The following is a 21,467-nucleotide window of genomic DNA, read 5'->3' on the forward strand; positions in this document are numbered from 1 at the left end:
CCCGTGTGCCACAGCTACTGAGCCTGCGCGTCTGGAGCCTGTGCTCCGCAACAGGAGAGGCCACGACAGTGAGAGGCCCACGTACCACAATGAGGAGTGGCCCCCGCTTGCCACAACTAGAGAAAGCCCTCACACAGAAACGAAGACCCAACACAGCCAAAAATAAATAAATTAATTAAAAAAAAAAAAAAAATATATATATATATATAAAACACTGAATTGAATGGATGGTTTTCCAACTGTTGGTTTGTTTTTGCTCTTGTTGTTTTTTGTTTTTGTTTTTCTCATTTTAAAAGCTGAATTGCCCATTAAGGGGTATTTGGAAGGGAGTGAGGAAAACGGGATGAGCCACCTCCACTCTCTTAGGCCTTCTGTTGCTGTTGCCCAACCCCCTCTTCCAGTGATGGCTCCCAAGACATTTCTACAGAAGCTGGAGAGAAGATCTTGAAGGGCTTTTCCAGCAATAAGATCCTAAAATTCTAAAGGTCTAAACATCACACAAAGAAAATGGCTTATTTTCACTTAAACTCTCAGCACAAAAAAATTTTGAGAAACTTACTTTTCACTCATTTAGCAATTACTGATTATCTACAAAGTGCCCTGCATCAAGGTAGATTCTAAAGACACAATAGCGGGACTTCCCTGGTGGCGAAGTGGTTAAGAGTCCGCCTGCCAAAGCAGGGGACATGGGTTTGAGCCCTAGTCCGGGAAGATCCGACATGCTATGGAGAAACTAAGCCCATGTGCCACAACTACTGAGCCTATGCTCTAGAGCCCATGAGCCACAACTACTGAGGCCGTGTGACACAACTACTGAAGCCCGCGCACCTAGAGTGCGTGCTCCGCAAAAAGAGAAGCCACCGCAATGAGAAGACTGTGCACTGCAACGAAGAGTAGCCCCCGCTCGCCACAACAAGAAAAAACCCACACGCAGCAACAAAGACCCAGCACAGCCTAAATAAATAAATAAATAAATAGAGAGGGGCCTTCAAGATGGCGGAGGAGTAAGACATGGAGATCACCTTCCTCCCCACAAACACATCAGAAATACATCTACATGTGGAACAACTCCTACAGAACACCTACTGAATGCTGGCAGAAGACCTCAGACTTCCCCAAAGGCAAGAAACTCCCCACATACCTGGGTAGGGAAAAAGAGAAAAGAAAAAACAGAGAAAAAGAATAGGGATGGGACCTGCATCTAGGGGAGGGAGCTGTGAAGGAGGAAAGGTTTCCACACACTAGGAAGCCCCTTCACTGGTGGAGACGGGCATTGGTGGGGGGGAAGCTTCAGAGCCACGGAGGAGAGTGCAGTAACAGAGGTACAGAGGGCAAAGCTGAGAGATTCCTGCACAGAGGATCGGTGCCAACCAGCACTCACCAACCTGAGAGGCTGGTCTGCTCACCAGCCGGGATGGGTTGGGGGCTGGGAGGTGAGGCTCCTGCTTCGGAGGTCAGATCCCAGGGAGAGGACTGGGGTTGGCTGCGAGAACACAGCCTGAAGCGGGCTAGTGCACCACAGCGGGCCAGGAGGGAGTCCGGGAAAAAGTCTGCACATGCCTAAGAGGCAAGAGACCATTGTTTCAGGGTGCACGAGGAGAGGGGATTCAGAGCACCGCCTAAATGAGCTCCAGAGACGGGCGCAAGCCGCGGCTATCGGCGTGGACACCAGAGACAGGCATGAAACGCTAAGGCTGCTGCTGCAGCCACCAAGAAGCCTGTGTGCGAGCACAGGTCACTCTCCACACCGCCCCTCCCAGGAGCCTGTGCAGCCTGCCAGTGGCAGGGTCCCGAGATCCAGGGACAACTTCTCCGGGAGAACACACCGTGCGCCTCAGGCTGTTGTAACATCACACCAGCCTCTGCCGCCGCAGGCTCACCCCGCATTCCATACCCCTCCCTCCCCCTGGCCTAAGTGAGCCAGAGCCCCCTAATCAGCTGCTACTTCAACCCCATCCTGTCGGGGCGGGGAATAGACACCCTCAGGCAACCTACACGCAGAGACAAGGCCAAATCCAAAGCTGAACCCCAGGAGCAGTGCAAACAAAGAAGAGAAAGGGAAATTTCTCCCAGCAGCCTCGGGAGCAGCAGATTAAATCTCCACAATCAACTTCATGTACCCTGCATCTGTGGAATACCTGAATAGACAACGAATCATCCCAAACTTGAGGCAGTAGAATTTGGGAGCAACTGTAGACTTGGGGTTTGCTTTCTGCAGCTAATTTGTTTCTGATTTTATGTTTATCTTAATTTAGTATTTAGGGCTTATTATCACTGGTAGATTTGTTTATTGATTTGGTTGCTCTCTTTTTTTAATATATATAGATATATATATATATTGTTTCCTTTTTCTCTTTTTGTGAGTGTGTATGTGTATGCTTCTTTGTGTGATTTTGTATGTACAGCTTTGCTTTTACCATTTGTCCTAGGGTTCTGTCTGTCCGTTTTTTTTTGTTTCTGTTTTTATTTTTATTTTTTAGTATAGTTTTTAGCGCTTGTTATCATTGGTGGATTTGTTTTTTGGTTTGGTTGTTCTCTTCTTTCTTTCTTTTTCTTTTAAATTACTCTTGTCTTTTTTTTATTTTTAATCATATTTTTTTATTTTTTATTTTAATAACTTTATTCTTTTTAAATTTTCTTTCCTCCCTTTTCTTCTGAGCCATTTGGCTGACAGGGTCTTGGTGCTCTGGCCAGGTGTCAGGCCTGAGCCTCTGAGGTGAGATAGCCCAGTTCAGGACACTGGACCACCAGAGACCTCCCGGCTCCACGTAAATTCAAATGGAGAAAGCTCTCCCAGAGATCTCCATCTCAATGCTAAGACCCAGCTCCACTTAACGACCAGCAAGCTATAGTGCTGGACACCCTATGCCAAACAACTAGCAAGACAGAAACACAACCCCACCCATCAGCAGAGAGGTTGCCTAAAATCATAATAAGGCCACAGACACCCCAAAACACACCACCAGATGCAGTCCTGCCCACCAGAAAGACAAGATCCAGCCTCATCCACCAGAACACAGGCACCAGTCCCCTCCACCAGGAAGCCTACACAACCCACTGAACCAACCTTAGCCACTGCGGACAGCCACTAAAAACAATGGGAACTACGAACCTGCGGCCTGCAAAAAGGAGACCCCAAACACAGAAAGTTAAGCAAAATAAGAAGACAGAGAAACACACAGCAGATGAAGGAGCAAGGGAAAAACCTACCAGACCAAACGAATGAAGAGGATATAGGCAGTCTACCTGAAAAAGAATTCAGAGTAATGATAGTAAAGATGATCCAAAATCTTGGAAATAGAATGGAGAAAATACAAGAAACTTTTAACAAGGACCTAGAAGAACTAAAGAGCAAACAAACAATGATGAACAACACAATAAATGAAATTAAAAATTCTCTAGAAGGAATCAATAGCAGAATAACTGAGGCAGAGGAATGGATAAGTGACCTGGAAGATAAAATAGTGGAAACAACTACTGCAGAGCAGAATAAAGAAAAAAGAATGAAAAGTATTGAGGACAGTCTCAGAGACCTCTGGGACAACAATAAATGCACCAACATTCGAATTATAGGGGTCCCAGAAGTAGAAGAGAAAAAGAAAGGGACTGAGAAAATATTTGAAGAGTTTACAGTTGAAAACTTCCCTAATATGGGAAAGGAAATAGTCAATCAAGTACAGGAAGCACAGAGGGTCCCATACAGGATAAATCCAAGGAGAAACACACCAAGACACATATTAATCAAACTATCAAAAACTAAATACAAAGAAAAAATACTAAAAGCAGCAAGGGAAAATCAACAAATAACACACAAGGGAATCCCCATAAGGTTAACAGCTGATCTTTCTGCAGAAATTCTGCAAGCCAGAAGGGAGTGGAAGGACATATTTAAAGTGGTGAAAGGGAAAAACCTACAACCAAGATTACTGTACCCAGCAAGAATCTCATTCAGGTTCAATGGAGAAATTAAAACCTTTGCAGACAAGCAAAAGCTAAGAGAATTCAGCACCACCAATCCAGTTTTACAACAAATGCTAAAGGAACTTCTCTAGGCAGGAAACACAAGAGAAGGGAAAGACCTACAATAACAAAACCAAAACAATTAAGAAAATGGTAACAGGAACATACATATCGATAATTACCTTAAATGTAAATGGATTAAATGCTCCAACCAAAAGACACAGACTGGCTGAAGGGATACAAAAACAAGACCCGTATACCTGCTGTCTACAAGAGACCCACTTAAGACCTAGGGACACATACAGACTGAAAGTGAGGTCATGGAAGAAGATATTCCATGCAAATGGAAATCAAAAGAAAGCTGGAGTAGCAATTCTCATATCAGACAAAATAGACTTTAAAATAAAGACTATTACAAGAGACAAAGAAGGACTCTACATAACGATCAAGGGATCAATCCAAGAAGAAGACATAACAATTGTAAATACTTATGCACCCAACATAGGAGCACCTCAATACATAAGGCAAATGCTAACAGCCATAAAAGGGGAAATCAACAGTAACACAAAAATAGGGGACTTTAACACCCCACTTTTACCAATGGACAGATCATCCAAAATGAAAATAAATAAGGAAACATAAGCTTTAAATGATACTTTAAACAAGATGGACTTAATTGATATTTATAGGACACTCCATCCAAAAACAACACAATACACTTTCTTCTCAAGTGCTCATGGAACATTCTCCAGGATAGACCATGTCTTGGGTCATAAATCAAGCCTTGGTAAATTTAAGAAAACTGAAATCGTATCAAGTATCTTATCCAAACACAACACTAAGAGACTAGATATCAATTACAGGAAAGAACATGTAAAAAATACAAACACATGGACACTAAACAATACACTACTATATAACCAAGAGATCACTGAAGAAATCAAAGAGGAAATCAAAAAATACCTAGAAACAAATGACACTGAAAACATGATGACCCAAAACCGATGGGATGGAGCAAAAGCAGTTCTAAGAGGGAAGTTTATAGCAATACAATCCTACCTCAAGAAACAAGAAACATTTCAAATAAACAACCTAACCTTACATCTAAAGCAATTAGAGAAAGAAGAACAAAAAAACCCCAAAGTTAGCAGAAGGAAAGAAATCATAAAGATCAGATCAGAAATCAATGAAAAAGAAATAAAGGAAACAATAGCAAAGACCAATAAAACTAAAAGCTGGTTCTTTGAGACGATAAACAAAATTGATAAACCATTAGCCAGACTCATCAAGAAAAAAAGGGAGAAGACTCAATTCAATAGAATTAGAAATGAAAAAGGAGAAGTAACAACTGACACTGCAGAAATACAAAGGGTCATGAGACATTACTACAAGCAACTATATGCCAATAAAATGGACAACCTGGAAGAAATGGACAAATTCTTAGAAAAGCACAACCTTCCGAGACTGAACCATGAAGAAATAGAAAATATGAACAGACCAGTCACAAGCACTGAAATTGAAACTGTGATTACAAATCTTCCAACAAACAAAAGCCCAGGACCAGATGGCTTCACAGGCGAATTCTATCACACATTTAGAGAAGAACTAACACCTATCCTTCTCAAACTCTTCCAAAATACAGCAGAGGGAGGAACACTCCCAAACTCATTCTACAAGGCCACCATCACCCTGATACCAAAACCAGACAAAGATGTCACAAAAAAAGAAAACTACAGGCCAATATCACTGATGAACATAGATGCCAAAATCCTCAACAAAATACTAGCAAACAGAATCCAACAGCACGTTAAAAGGATCATACACCATGATCAAGTGGGGTTTATCCTAGGAATGCAAGGATTCTTCAGTATACGTAAATCAATCAATGTGATACACCATATTAACAAACTGAAGGAGAAAAACCATATGACCATCTCAATAGATGCAGAAAAAGCTTTTGACAAAATTCAACACCCATTTATGATAAAGACCCTACAGATAGCAGGCAGAGAGGTAGAGGTAACTTACCTCAATGTAATAAAGGCCATATATGACAAACCCACAGCCAACATCATCCTCAATGATGAAAAACTGAAACCATTTCCACTAAGACCAGGAACAAGACACGGTTGCCCACTCTCACCACTATTATTCAACATAGTTTTGGAAGTTTTAGCCACAGCAATCAGAGAAGAAAAAGAAATAAAAGGAATCCAAATCGGAAAAGAAGAAGTAAAGCTGTCACTGTTTGCAGATGACATGATACTATACATAGAGAATCCTAAAGAGGCTACCAGAAAACTACTAGAGCTAATCAATGAATCTGGTAAAGTAGCAGGATACAAAATTAATGCACAGAAATCTCTTGCATTCCTATACACTAATGATGACAAATCTGAAAGAGAAATTAAGGAAACACTCCCATTTACCACAGCAACAAAAAGAATAAAATACCTAGGAATAAACCTACCTAAGGAGAAAAAAGAACTGGATGCAGAAAACTATAACACACTGAGGAAAGAAATTAAAGATGATACAAATAGATGGAGAGATATACCATATTCTTGGATTGGAAGAATCAACATTGTGAAAATGACTCTACTACCCAAAGCAATCTACAGATTCAATGCAATCCCTATCAAACTGCCAATGGCATTTTTCACAGAACTAGAACAAAAAATTTCACAATTTGTATGGAAACACAAAAGACCCCGAATAGCCAAAGCAATCTTGAGAAAGAAAAACGGAGCTGGGGGAATCAGGCTGCCAGACTTCAGACTATAGTACAAAGCTGCAGTAATCAAGACAGTATGGTACTGGCACAAAAAAAGAAATATAGATCAATGGAACAGGATAGAAAGACCAGAGATAAACCCACGCACATATGGTCACCTTATTTTTGATAAAGGAGGCAAGAATGTATGATGGAGAAAAGACAGCCTCTTCAATAAGTGGTGCTGGGAAAACTGGACAGCTACATGTAAAAGAATGAAATTAGAACACTCCCTAACACCATACACAAAAATAAACTCAAAATGGATTAAAGACCTAAATGTAAGACCAGACACTATAAAACTCTTAGAGGAAAACATAGGCAGAACACTCTATGACATAAATCACAGCAAGCTCCTTCTTGGCCCTCCTCCTAGAGCAATGGAAATAAAAACAAAAATAAACAAATGGGACCTAATGAAACTTAAAAGCTTTTGTACAGCAAAAGGAAACCATAAACAAGATGAAAAGACAACCCTCAGAATGGGAGAAAATATTTGCAAACCAAGCAACTGACAAAGGATTAATCTCTAAAATTTACAAGCAGCTCATGCAGCTCAATACCGAAAAAACAAACAACCCAATCCAAAAATGGGCAGAAGACCTAAATAGACATTTCTCCAAAGAAGATATACAGATTGTCAACAAACACATGAAAGGATGCTCAACATCACTAATCATTAAAGAAATGCAAATCAAAACTACAATGAGATATCATCTCACACCAGTCAGAGTGGCCATCATGAAAATACCTACAAACAATAAATGCTAGAGAGGGTGTGGAGAAAAGGGAACCCTCTTACACTGTTGGTGGGAATGTAAATTGATACAGCCACTATGGAAAACAGTATGGAGGGTCCTTAAAAAACTAAAACTAGAACTACCATACGATCCAGCAATCCCACTACTGGGCATATACCCTGAGAAAACCATAATTCAAAGAGTCATGTGCCACAATGTTCACTGCAGCTCTATTTACAATAGCCAGGACATGGAAGCAACCTAAGTGTCCATTGACAGATGAATGGGTAAAGAAGATGTGGCACATATATACAATGGAATATTACTCAGCCATAAAAAGAAACGAAATTGAGTTATTTGTACTGAAGTGGATGGACCTAGACACTATCATACAGAGTGAAGTAAGTCAGAAAGAGAAAAACAAATACCGTTTGCTAACACATATATATGGAATCTAAAAAACAAAACAAAGAAACAAAATGGTTCTGAAGAACCTAGGGGGAGGACAGGAATAAAGACGCAGACGTAGAGGATGGACTTGAGGACACAGGGAGGGGGAAGGGTAAGCTGGGACAAAGTGAGAGAGTGGCATCGACATATATACACTACCAAATGTAAAATAGATAGCTAGTGGGAAGCAGCTGCATAGCACAGGGAGATCAGCTCGGTGCTTTGTGTCCACCTAGAGGGGTGGGATAGGGAGGGTGGGAGGGACACGCAAGAGGGAGGGGATATGGGGATATATGTATATGTATAGCTGATTCACTTTCTTATAAAGCAGAAACACACCATTGTAAAGCAATTATACTCCAATAAAGATGTTAAAAAATAAATAAATAAATAAAGATTTTTTAAAATGCTAAAAATAAAGACACAATAGCTTTAATTTACCTAATTATTTTTCTCTATAATTTTTCAAAATGCCTTTCTATTACCTTCTTGAAATAAAAAAGAATCACACTAAGTAAATCAGTTTTGCCACTTTTGTTCCTTAAAACTAAAAGAAAATGAAAATGACCAACAGCCAATAAGCCCTACACTTTAGGGTTATTTCCCAGTTGTGTTATAATAAGAACTGAAACGGTCAATTATACAGTCATATAAGTGATATCACATAAAGGAAAGACATGTTATATTTCATATACAAAATAAATTTCAAAAAAATTTAAGTTTTACATGGAAACAAACACATTCTTCACGGATATATTTATCTTAAATATACAAAATATTGTTGGATTAATATCATATTGCACATAACATTTCAGAAATTAATTTATAAGAAAATGATTTTAATCTGAAGTTAAAGTGTATTTGTTATCTGGTACTATTCTTTTATTTAAATACACATTTCTTTAAACAAAGATTTTTAAACTGCCAAGAAACATTACAGCAATTCAGACATATTTCTAAGAAACTATAGAGACATTGTACAGGAACTCAAAAGCCAAATGAGGAGAATGAGATTATGAGAAAAAATAGACAGCAAAATAGGAAAGAGGAAAATTTAATAAAAATAGCTCTACAGATATGGTTTTCATTTTTCAGCATGAACTACTCAAATTTATTTACTCAACAAATATATTCTGAATGCCTATTATGTGCCAGCACTGAGATAGATTCTGAAGATATAAAAGAGACACAGAGACAAAAATATCTTCCCTCAAGTAACTAAGAGTCTAGTAAAACCCTACAAAGCGAACAAATAGTTACAAAGCTACACAAAAAGCATAAAAAGAGGTTGCTAAGAAAGCAGAGAAAGGAGAATCTCAGACTATTTCCCCACGGGTTTTAGAGAAAGGTAGAGAGAGATGCTGAACTAAGTTTTGTTTTTCGTTTTTGTCTTTCTTGGGGTGGGGTGAGGGGAGGGGAGAATATGCTAAACTTCTACACTATAAACTTTCTTCAGAGGTATCTATGATGGTTCTTAAATTCAGTATATATCTATTACTGCAAAGTCTTGGCAAAAAGAAGTTTCAATTACACCCAATATCTGCATTTACACTTTGATGGTTATATGAACAAATATTTTCTCAAGATCAAAGACATTTATATCATTTTAAACTTGTTTTCAAAATGTTTAACTAAGCACAAATAAACTGAGCACAAATAAAAGGTGATATCCTATAATGTTCAACAATAGATTAACTAATGTTTTAAAATAGGAGGAAATAATACATTAAAAAATAGTCTATGACAATAATATATAAAACTGAATTCTCCATTAAAAAGATATCCTTCAAAATTTTTCAGCAATTATCAACATTTTAACTACTTTGTTAAATATTTACAAATGAAATTCATTTTACTTTGGCTGTTTTCCCAGTTGTCAAGAACACAGCAATATCACCACACTTTTTGTACCTACCCATCATCTCTGACATCAATTTTATTCTCTTAACTTGTGCCTCCTCTACTGCTTTAAAAGTAGAACAACACAAAACCAAGCTTTGAATTCTGCTGGTCAAAGAGCAACTAAATAAGTTTGTTATTTTTTTACGTTTATTTGTGATGTTTTATAAAATTTATTTTTATCAGATTAATGTCAGGTTTTTGGATCAAGATCTTGAGAACATAAATCTCAGCCAGATTATTTTTTTAATCTTAAAATATTTTCTCCTCTAAAGATTGAGTATATTTTAATGAGAGCATATCACATTTGTGTTATAACTGAAATTTTTCTCTATAAACACAAGATATCCATTATTTTACTGACTAATATAACGTACTTACAATGCTGTGTATCTGTCCATTGCAGACTGCACGTCTCTACGGTAAACTGTTCGAAGAATGACCATGACGGGGTCAAACTCGTGATCCCAGACTTCAGCTATTATTCAAAAGAGAGTAGAAACAAAACACTGACTTCTTAGGAATAAAGTCAATCTCTAATGACTAATTACATTTAAGTATATCTTATATTTAAAAGATGGGAAAGTTTAATTTGATTATATATGTGCCTTAATAAGCTTGATGCAATGACCACTTTTCTAAATTAAAAATCATTATTTCATCATTATAATATTCTCTTAAGTTCAGCAAGAACTAGTGAGCAAAAAGTTTTATAATGTGATAATGCCTCATCATAAAAGTTTAGCTCACTTTTTTTTGTAAAGTGCCAACAAGAAAGTAAGAAACACAATGCATTAACATTTTTGAAAGTATTCGAAGATAAAAATGTGAAAGCTAGATTAAAAAATTAATGAGCCGTTGATTTTCAAGAGCTTAGTTTATAAACACTTTTTGGTTTATAAAAGATTTTGTTCTTTTGCTATAATTGATAATTGATCTCCTTACCTTCTCCACAATTAGGAACCATTATCCCATGTGTGGTATATGTACAATTGGTGGTACACAAGATGATTTTAAGTATTAAGTGCACAAAGCTTATGTTAATAGCTATATAATTACATTAACGTGTACTAGAAAATTGCACATTGCAAATAAAACCTGTGATCTCATTAATACTCATGCTTAGGATGAGGAGAAGTTTAAAAATGTGAATCCATTTAAGAAAACGCAGCATACTAAGTATATAATAGTAGAGATGGTATCTGGATGTGATAAAAAATCTAAAACATGGCCTGAGAATAATTTTAGAAACCACTGCCTTAAGAGTGTCTCTTCCCTAGATAAAATTTTCTCCCCTCTCATTCTCTCCAGCAGAATTCTTAACATTTCTTAACATTTGAACCTTAAGCATCTCTCTACACATCTACTATAATTTCAACTTTCTGGCATTAAAAAAAAAAATGTTAACAACTGTCCCTATTTCATGTAACAGGCCATCTTAAATTATCCTAAGTATGATTTAAGATCCTTAAGATAGGCCTTCAAAAAGACATAGAACCTTTGTTATTAATTCTATTATCTGTTTTTGTCAGAATTATAAAACCATTGAAATGGAAGAAAACTTCAGTGATTAACTAACTGGTCCAGGAGGCTTCAGTGTTCCAAGAAGTTGGATTTCAACAGAGGTTTACCAGGGACCACTTTAGGAGCAAGGAGATGGTAAAACAGATGAGAAGCTATGTCCACTAACCACACTCACTTTAACAAGAGTAGGTTTGCTTTTATTGCTTTTGTGTAACAGAGGCTTAGTTCACTTAAGCCTTAGTTCCCCAAAACTAAAGGCTTATCTTAAACACTTTTTAAAAAAGCTTAAAAATCACTCATCTATTCCAACTCACTCATTTTACAAATAAGAAGTCAAATCCAAAGATAAAACACTGACTTTCTCAATATCACACAACTGGCTAATACAACTCAGTACTGCATCTGAATATGACACCCAATTTCTTGATTCTAATCTTCAAATGTCCAGTGCTCTGTCTCAGTGTCTCAAACTTTATTGTGCGTGACAATCATCCTTTAGAGCTTGGTAAAAAAGCAGATTTCCAGAATTCATCCCCAGAGATCTGGATGAGAGCAGATTGGGGTTGAGGCATAGGAACCTGTATTTTAATAAGGACCGCGACTGAGTGACACAGGTTATGCTCACATCACACTTTATTAATAAGCGCTGCATTATACAAGAACATCACTCTACTTCTAAGCTCATCTAAATTTTCGATACCAAGTGTTCTCTACAAGAAAGAAATACTGTGCTTTTCCTTTAATGGAATACATTCCAACCAGAGACTCTGGATTGTTCTTGCTACCTTTGTGAACTCTCTGAAAAATCACACATGATAAGGTTTTGGTGTGTTTTACCAAACACGGTACATGCTATTTACAACTACAAAGTGGGCATCAGTTTTTCACTTAGACAATGAGTGCTGAGGGGGGCAAGAAACATGTAACTGCTACTTCCTTCAAAATTTTAACTTAGATTAATGAAAATGTGAAAGAGAAGAAAAGACCATGAATCAGGATTTCACCTATTTCTGGCTTTTGTCAAGCATGTCATCTACAAATCCAGGGGGAAAACTTTAGAAAACCAACCACTTACGGAAAAGGTTTCTATGTATTTACACAGGTTCAAAATGTATGAGAATGTTATCAGTATTCCACATAGATTTTTAACTGTTTCTAGTTAAAATTTGGGTAGTGAGAACTATTTCAAAATCAAATTTAAAGGGCAAATACATTCAGAATGTCTGTAAGTATATATTTTGCTTCATAATTTCTGGTTCATTTACAGTTCATTCACTTACAAAAATAAACTGGAGTTCATATATAAAGTTCCTTTTATAATTCAGAGTCATCTAAGAAGTCTTACTGTAATATAAACCATAGGTTTGTAAATAAATGGAACCAGTATCACTGTACACCATAAAAGACAAACATACATCTATAAGAAAGTTGAGGGGAAAAACCAAAGCTGAACAAATAAAAGGCAAACATTTTGTTTCAGTATACACAACGAACCTTCAGAAAACTGATATTTGAAAAAACACATTTATGTATATAAACATACCTTTAGGAGTATACATGCCTTGTTGCATAGAACCTCCAGGTTCAAAAACAGGAGCCTTAAAATCAGCTACAGCTGATAAAACTGATTCAAAGCTATAACTTCCTGGAATAATGCCACTTTTGGGATTTGGATTTTCTGGAATATGATGTATGTGTCAAGAAAAAAATTAATAACTAAAAGCCAGATATTTAATCTTACCAAGGTATTCTAGTTTCTAACTTCCCTTGCTAAAATATGCAGAGCAATTGGCTGTAATACATAAAGTCGGCCACAAGAGGGCTATATAATACAACGGTTCAATAATAACTTTTTATTAACTGAATTTTTAAGATAGCTTAATCTAGAAGCCTACTAATAAATTACATGCTGAAGTAGTTCTGAAGTATATTTCCCCCAAAACAAATTAATACAGTTTCAGGAATTAAAAAAAAAAACTTTTAAAATTAATCTCCATTTTCATCCTTTTGCAAATAAACTTGTACTTTCCCTTAGAAAATCAAACACAGTATACTACAAATCAGCCCAGATTTTTATGAGCAAAGATTATTTTTCCAAAAACACAAAATGTCATCCTCAAAATAAGAAGGAAAAAGATACTAAGCAAATTTTTTAAAAAGAAGAAAACCACAAAGATTCTTTCCTCTTGGTTTCACATTAAAGCTATATAATTCTTCTAAATTCAAAGTTACAGAGAATGCTTTTGCTCTTTTACAGCACTAATACACAGTACATAATGGCTGAATGACATCATCAAACAGTATCAAATTGTTGGCTGCTTAAGAAAATCTTCAAGGTTATCAAATAGGCATTTCTAATAGGAGCTATTTCACAAAATTTAGCCAATTATTTCAAACATAATCATAATGTACAAATTAAATTTAGTCCAAAATTCACAAAATAAATTTTATCACAACATGATGATCTTTGTCTAAAATTTTATAAACAATAAATTAAAAAATAATAAAGTGTCCATTGTATGCTCAGTCCTATACAGAGAACCATAAGTTTTTAAAGTTTGTAGACAACAGTCTTTGCCCTTAAAAACCTCTTGGTTTACAACTGAATTCTAAGAAAAAAAATCCTCAGAATGCTTAAAGCTCTGGTAATAATAATTATACCTCTAAATTTTAACCATGAATTCCAGCCTGGCTATAGAGATAAAGTAGACCTAGCTGCCTTTCACCAAGTGTCCAGCTCCCTTTCACTATTGTTGTCCTTAAAGGTCAGATCCTGAGGTGCCCAGAGCCACCAGTCCTGATGCCTAACCAAGGTCTAACAAGAGTACCCTGAGAGACGACAGAGACAAAAAAAATCTACCAGTGGTCTTGAACACAGAATTGAACAAACAATTGGAGTTTTTCTCCATATCATTTTTCAACTTCAAAAAAAAAGTTTTAATCAAAAAGTGATATATCTCTAATCTATAAATATTACTTACAACTTAGATCCTGCAACTAACAGAAAATTAAACTTTTAAAAGGATATGAGGTCCAGCAATGAACTATGTGTTCTGTCATTCATACACAGCTGGGCTACCATCTCTGCTCTGAGAATCTCATCATCAGACATTCCTAAAATTAAAAATAGAATTAATAAATCTGAATATCTATATATTATAAAGAAACAACTTACCACACAATTTATTAAGCGTAAATACCAAAAATGAGATGCTTCCAAAATTAAAGAGCAAAGAATACAATGCCCCAATATAACTGCAGTTTAACTACCCTGATATTTGCAGTTCCCTTAAGGGGTTTTTTAAAGGATATTCTAAAAGGAGTGTCAACGGTAATACATCCTTTCCTTTTTTTCCATAAGCCAGTTACTACCACAAGGAGAGGGGAGGAAAGGGAGGTTAATAGTTAATACCCAAGTATTTGTATTAGTGCTTTTTACCTAAATGTAAACGAAGACTCAAAAGAATCACAAGAAATGTAAGAGCGCCTTCTAACATGGATCTCTCATGCTCTGCATCAAGTACTGTGTTTTGATGTTGTGAAGCCATTGTCAACAAATCCACTACCTTAAATCTATTAAAAAAATATTTGAGACAGATTTTTTAAAGTTAAAACAAAATTAGTTTAAATTCCAAATACTTCCTAATACCTGTCTTAATAAAATTATGCTTACCTTTCAAAGACAGATGAAATAAAATAATCTGGATCAAGTCTAGATGCACAAACCTTTAAAAGACAAAAAATAAAACCCACAATCTTTATTTCTCAATATTCAGTTTTACTTCTTTTTTTCTTTTTCCAGCCACGCCACGTGGCTTGCAGGATCTTAGTCCCCCAACCAGGGATTGAACCCGGGCCACAGAAGGGAAAGCACCAAGTCTTAACCACTGGACCGCCAGGGATTTCCCTAGTTTTACTTCTTGTGTTAATCATGTTTTTTATTTTCTGTATCTTCTGATGTTCTGGCATCTAGGGGGGGGCCCTACAGACCAGGAGAGAAACTACCCTTCTAAAGGCTAGCTAATTCCAAAAGACAACAAACAGCTTACCTGGGAGCGAGTCTCTCATATGCAAGTCACTCATGTCCTTTATTTAACTCACATACCAAGCCAATATTCCCCCTGGCCCCCTGCCCAGGGCAGGTACCAGATAGCCTTTATGCCCCAGAACCCACCAAGATTATTCAAACTAGCCAATCCTAAACTACTTCCCCTGCCCTGCTTTGCCGTTCCTATGGAAACCCCAATAAAGCTTCTGGTCTAGGATTTCCCCTCACTCCTTCTGCCTCCTGACCAAAATCTAACGCTTCCCCTCTGGTCCTGCGTAGTGTGGCATGCCTCCTTCCTTTGGAAATTATAAGTAATAAAATTCTTCTTTCAATAGCATTGACCTCTCCATGTCATCATTTAGTCACCTCTATAAATTAAAATCCCACAGGTACAAATGAGATACTTCTAAAGTACAACATCTGCATCATCAAGTTGGCTTACCTGTAATAGGTAAATGTCAGGATCAATCATGGAATTACAGAAATGAGACTGGACATAGGTCATGGCTTGTCCTTTGATTTGCAGACCATTTCTTACCCACATATTGCTATGGATTTCGGCAAGACTTGCCTAGTAAAACAAAAATTAAGTAAATTGGACAAAGAAGTCATCTAAAGTCAACCTTTATAAAATCATGTTACAATAAACAATCATTTCAAAATATTTCATAACTTAATCACAGCATAAGCCTGACATTCTGTCCAATGTTTAAGATATTCAATTCAAATATATAATTGTGAATTTTATGATGCTCATTATATTTTATACAGTCCCTTCTTCTGGAGTTTATACATGAGTCAGTTTTCCATGATGACTCCTGGATACATTTATAACAATATTCACTGAAATCTTTAATGAGGAATCACTGACAATTACATTTAACTTTTTCCACTTCAAAAAAAAAAAAAAAACATACATAATGCTTAAAGAAACACAGGAATAAGCATCAAACAAGCTAACTGTTCACTGTTCAACATCAATGAATATAATCTGTCTTTAATTCACCCTAACTCAACCTTCAATCTAGTCATTTTCTAAAATTCGGCAAGAGCAGATCAGAATAAATTTTCTTACTATATTAATATTTAATTCTTCATGTATTTATGTCCTGTATCAACTAAAACTAAGCACAGTCATAACTTTATCTCTTATTTGTTCCTAACTCCCAGAGGTAAAGTTCAATAATGATTAACAAATCTAAAATTTCCAGGAAAAATAAACTGAAGTGCAAATCCCTCTAATGTATATAAAAGGTGGTCCACAAAATCACAGTGTTAGAAATGAAAGAAACCACAGTGCATATGTAGGCTAATTCTTCTCTCTTTTCTCTCCTCTCACCTTATAGATGGGGAAACTAAGAATCAAGTAGGTGAATCACTCCAAACAACGTAGATAATAAAATAGTGGTGGCACCAAGGCTAGAATTTGTTGGGTCTCCTGACTCCCAAAACAGTATTGTAGTATGTTAAACGCCCCCATAAGTAAATATAGTGAAAAGAATTCCTGGGGAAATTATAACTAAATGTAAATCTCATTTAAAAACAAAAAACAAAAAAAAACCAAATATAATCTGGCAAAAATACAAAAACTAAATTTTTTTAAAAATTTCAAACATTTTGGCTATAATAACAATGATAAAGGCATACAAATAAAATAAAGGAAGAATCACTTAACCAAGGAATTCAAAACCTTGTAAAAGCCTGAAAACATACCTGAATTTGGAGTGGATGAATCATTAGTTTCATTAACATTTCCTGATCTGGTAAAACAGAATCCAAATCTAGTTCTTGACATTTCACAGCCTAAAAATTATGATAAAAAATGTTACTAATTCAATACGTATTTCCCAATATTCAAAAAACAAACAAACAGAGTTGTTTAATGACACTCTTACCTTACTCAAAAACATAGCATAATAACGATGTAGTGGCAGATGAAAAGTGACTTGGTTAGGTGCTGGCTGGAAATAAACAAACAAAATCCACAAGTCAAAGAATCCTTTACCGAATTCAAAGAAGGTTTTAAAATGCTAAAACCACACTTTCACCTTGATTTATTCCCCTATACTTTCTAATCAGAAAGTACAATTTTAGAAGTTATAGCTTAAAAACCCACTGTAGATAAAATTATTCCATTTTAAATGTAAGTTCCTTAAAGGCAGAAACTGTATACTCCTCAACATTGAATCCTCTGAAGCATCTAGCACAGAACAAGGGATGGAATAGATTTCCCTTTACAGTAGGCCATTTGGGAATCTTCAAATGCATGCATACCAAACATGACGATAGTAACAAGAACAATAATTACAGCTAACATTCACTGAGCACTTACTATGTGCCGGTCACTGTGCTAATAAGCACTTTATTCAGATTTAGTTTAATCCTAGGAGAACCCAATGGGGTAGAAACTGAATATTCCATTTTATAAATAGGGAAATTCAAGTTTAAAAAACTTAAGTAACTTCCTAAAGTTAACAAGTAGTGAACTGAAAAGCTAGCCTGAACTCCGCTGTTACATTCAGAACGGTAAGAGGCTCTGACTACAGCCCTAAACTAAGGTGCAGTTAAAAGGCTTACCTAGTTGGGTGAGATGCTCCCCATATCAGTGGTGAACACACAGTTTCTATAGGAAAGCTTAGTACAGTATACATCAAAGACCTTTGGTATCCTTGTGAATATTATAAAAACTGTATTTTAAATCTGTGACTCCCACGGGTCACGCTATCACTACAGGGAAAAAGTACAACACAGTTGTCCTTCTCAAACAGACAAGAAAAATTAAAAGGTATTATTTGTTTTTAATGCTTCTATAAGTTTTTAGTAAAGTTTTCTCCTGTTAAAAAGTTTTACCCAAAACACTCAAATACCAGTATAGAGTTATAAAGATGTGCAATATGTCCCCATCCCTGAAACAGTCTTTTCCAAAACCGATATGAGGAAAAGATCTTCCTCAACATGTGAATAAATGTCTAAAGAAAGTTGTTCTAATAAATAAACGTTTGGCTTCCATAAAAAGGAAGGAATTTCTGACACACACTGCAATATGGATGAACCTTCAAGATATTATGCTAAGTGAAATAAGCCAGTCACAAAAAATAGATATACTGTATGATTCCACTTATATGAGGTACTTACAGTACCTTATAGAGACACGAAGTATAATGATGGTTGTCAGAGGCTGGGAGGAAGGGAAAATGGGGAGTTTATTGGGTATAGAGTTTCAGTTTTGCAAAACAAAAAGTTCTGGAGGTTGGGTGCACAACAATGTGAATACACGACTGAACTGTATACTTTAAAAAAGGTTAGTAAGATGATAAATTTTATTTTATATGCATTTTACCACAATCAAAAATAAAATTAAAATAAGTTTGCCCTCCATTACTATAATCATTTTAGTAACATAAACTATACTAACTAGCTGAATCAGAATCTCCTGCCATTTCCTTCGAAGGCAGGCATCAAGAACAGTGGTTAAGAGCAGACTCTTAAAAGCTGGATTTGCAGGAGTTCAAATCCTGATTCTGCCACCTACAGCTGTAAAACTGTGAGCAAGTTACTTAACTTCTCTGTGTCTAAGTTGCCTGACCTGTAAAGTGGAGATAATAAGCAGTTGGATGGCTGTGAGGATCAAGTAAGAGAACATAGTACCCAACACACATTTCTATTAATTACTAAGCCATAGACTCTATCTTGTCTTTTAAGGCTTGAGCATATGCTAAACACACACTCTACTACAGTGTTATATTCCATAATCCCATCTTGTCCAATGTCACAAATTAGTCACTTGAAAAACTCTTCTTCCACTCCTTCCATATATACTGAGGTGGTCCTCAGATTCCATTCTTAGCTTTCTACTCTTCTTATTCTAGGTGACTTTATCCAGTTCATAGCTTCAATTGCCAACCCAAGATGACTCCCAAATCTCAGCAGAAATCTCACTCCTGAACTTCAAACCCTACATTCAAGTGTTTACTGAATATCAACACTTAATATCCCGTGGGGACCACAAATACACTGTGTCCAAACCAAACTCAGCATCTTTGCCCTAAAACTCAATCCTCCTCAATGTTTCTTCTCCAAATTCCCAGTAATACAAATCTGAAATGTAGACTCCTTCCTTCTCTCAAACCTCCTACCTTTCATAAGGCACCAAAGTGTGTCTGATTTTCTAAATACCTCTTAACTTTACTTCCTCCTCTCTTTCCATACTGCCCCTAACTAACCTTAGCTCAGGCCCTCAACATTTAGTGCCTAGATTTCAGTGCTAGGCTTTGCTTCTATTCTTACCCTCTGTAAGAAACTTTCTGTGGTATCTGCCTAGCTCACAACCTTCCCCATCTTCTCAGAATGTCCCTTCCTACACCACCTTCCAAATACACACACACAGGGACTGGAGCCTGACAGTCAAGTTACAGTAGCCACATCTGACTGGATCAGGGCAGTAGATACCTAACCCATCGTGGGCAATGAGGCCCTCTCTTCACTTGAAAATTGAACTAGATTTAAAGACATCTGCAGAGAGTCTTAGAGTATGGCTGAAACTGCAATATTAGGCAACTGTAGGAAGGTAATATTTAACCACATAGGCAAAAAAGCACAGAAAACCAATCGACAGAAAGGGAAGAAAAAATGAGGCAGAAAGGCCAAAGCAAAAGCAAGAGACAGGAGTTCCTGTTCAGCTTTCCACTCAGTTCCTGAAGTCCAGGTGCCATACGATCCCTGAAAGACCTCTCTGTACTCATAATAAATTATTCCTCCTTTAAATTAGGCTGCCTCAAAAATGTTTTTTTCCTTGTATTCAAAAGAACCTTAATTAGTACATCTATTTAAACCTTGATATATTGCCAGGAGGTGGTCTTACCAAAACATTAATTTAACCTTGTACTTCTCCATTCATCATCTTTTAATGGCTCCCTATAGTTTTAACTTCCTTTAACCTTCTGACTCTTGAGAGACAGGGCTTACCTCTCCAGCCTCATCTCCTGTCATATAAACTCATGCACCATAGGTAGCGCCTTTGTATATGCCTTTCCCTCTGCCTCAAATACTATACATCCTTGCTCCCACTGGATTAACATACCTTTAAGACTTTGCTGAAGTGACATTTCTGCTAGGAAGCTTTTCCTGAGTCCCTCACGGTAAATCAGATGCTCCACTCTATTCTCCTCCATAGCACCTTGGTCACAACTTTACAGAAGCCCTCTGATCAAATCAGCCATTTATTTGTCTTCCATTTCCTTAAATTGGGCACCGTTTCATCACTGTATCCCCAGTGTTTAGAACATAGTAAACATTCGATAAATATTTGCTGGATGAACACATGTTCTACTTCCATCTTATAAGAGACGACTCTAATCAAACCACTCATAAACGTTGCTATATACTCATAAATGTTGCTCTGCTACATACTCATAAATGATATTCAGTATTTGAGGATTCTTAAATGGCCCGTACTTTGGGAAAATTTATTCCATCCTGTCTTTCTAAGTGACTGTTTGATTTGGCTTAATCCAGTTCAAAAAAATATTATTTGCTTATTCTGTGCTGGATTACTGCAATAACTTCTGACCTCCACTCTCAAGGCTGAAAGAAGAACAAATATTTATCACACATAAAATATGTGCCTCTTAGTCAATCCTCATTGGCTAATATTATTATCTTGAATAAACAGATGAGGAGATGGACTCGGCAATGCTTTAAAAAAAAAACAAAAACTGTCCAAGACCAAGATCACATAGTGTCCACTCAGGTATGCCTGACTCTAAAGCTCCTTCCACTGCCAAAGCCAGTACAGTTGAAATACGACCAGACGAGAAGTTGAGAGATGTGGGATCTGGACCCAGAAATACCAGGAGTTTGCCATACAACTAGAGGCAAGTCATTTAATATCTCTGCATCTCCATTTTACATCTGAAAAAAAGGGAGTGATAATAATATCTTCCCTACTTCACAGGGTTGTTTTGAGAAACAAATATATCAAAGCACTTTAAGAAAGAAGAAACTTTTAAACATCGTAAAAGATATATTGGTTGATTCCTTAAATTCTACACTTATTTTCTTTTCTATTAAAAAT

The 21,467-nt window shown here is 36.5% G+C and overlaps 1 protein-coding gene across 1 annotated transcript in view; it reads right to left on the reverse strand.

Annotated features, from left to right (window-relative positions):
* UBR3 (ubiquitin protein ligase E3 component n-recognin 3) overlaps positions 1 to 21,467 on the reverse strand; it is a 240,061-nt gene that overhangs the window by 130,715 nt on the left and 87,879 nt on the right. Inside the window, 8 exon segments of the mRNA XM_082396130.1 lie at positions 10,204 to 10,300; positions 12,890 to 13,022; positions 14,369 to 14,460; positions 14,786 to 14,919; positions 15,020 to 15,072; positions 15,837 to 15,965; positions 17,108 to 17,197; positions 17,290 to 17,355. Coding sequence (XP_082252256.1) covers positions 10,204 to 10,300; positions 12,890 to 13,022; positions 14,369 to 14,460; positions 14,786 to 14,919; positions 15,020 to 15,072; positions 15,837 to 15,965; positions 17,108 to 17,197; positions 17,290 to 17,355 — 794 coding nt within the window.

The sequence above is a fragment of the Balaenoptera borealis genome, assembly GCF_965194805.1.
Source record: "Balaenoptera borealis genome assembly, chromosome: 6".
In the NCBI taxonomy this organism is placed as follows: Eukaryota; Metazoa; Chordata; class Mammalia; order Artiodactyla; family Balaenopteridae; genus Balaenoptera; species Balaenoptera borealis.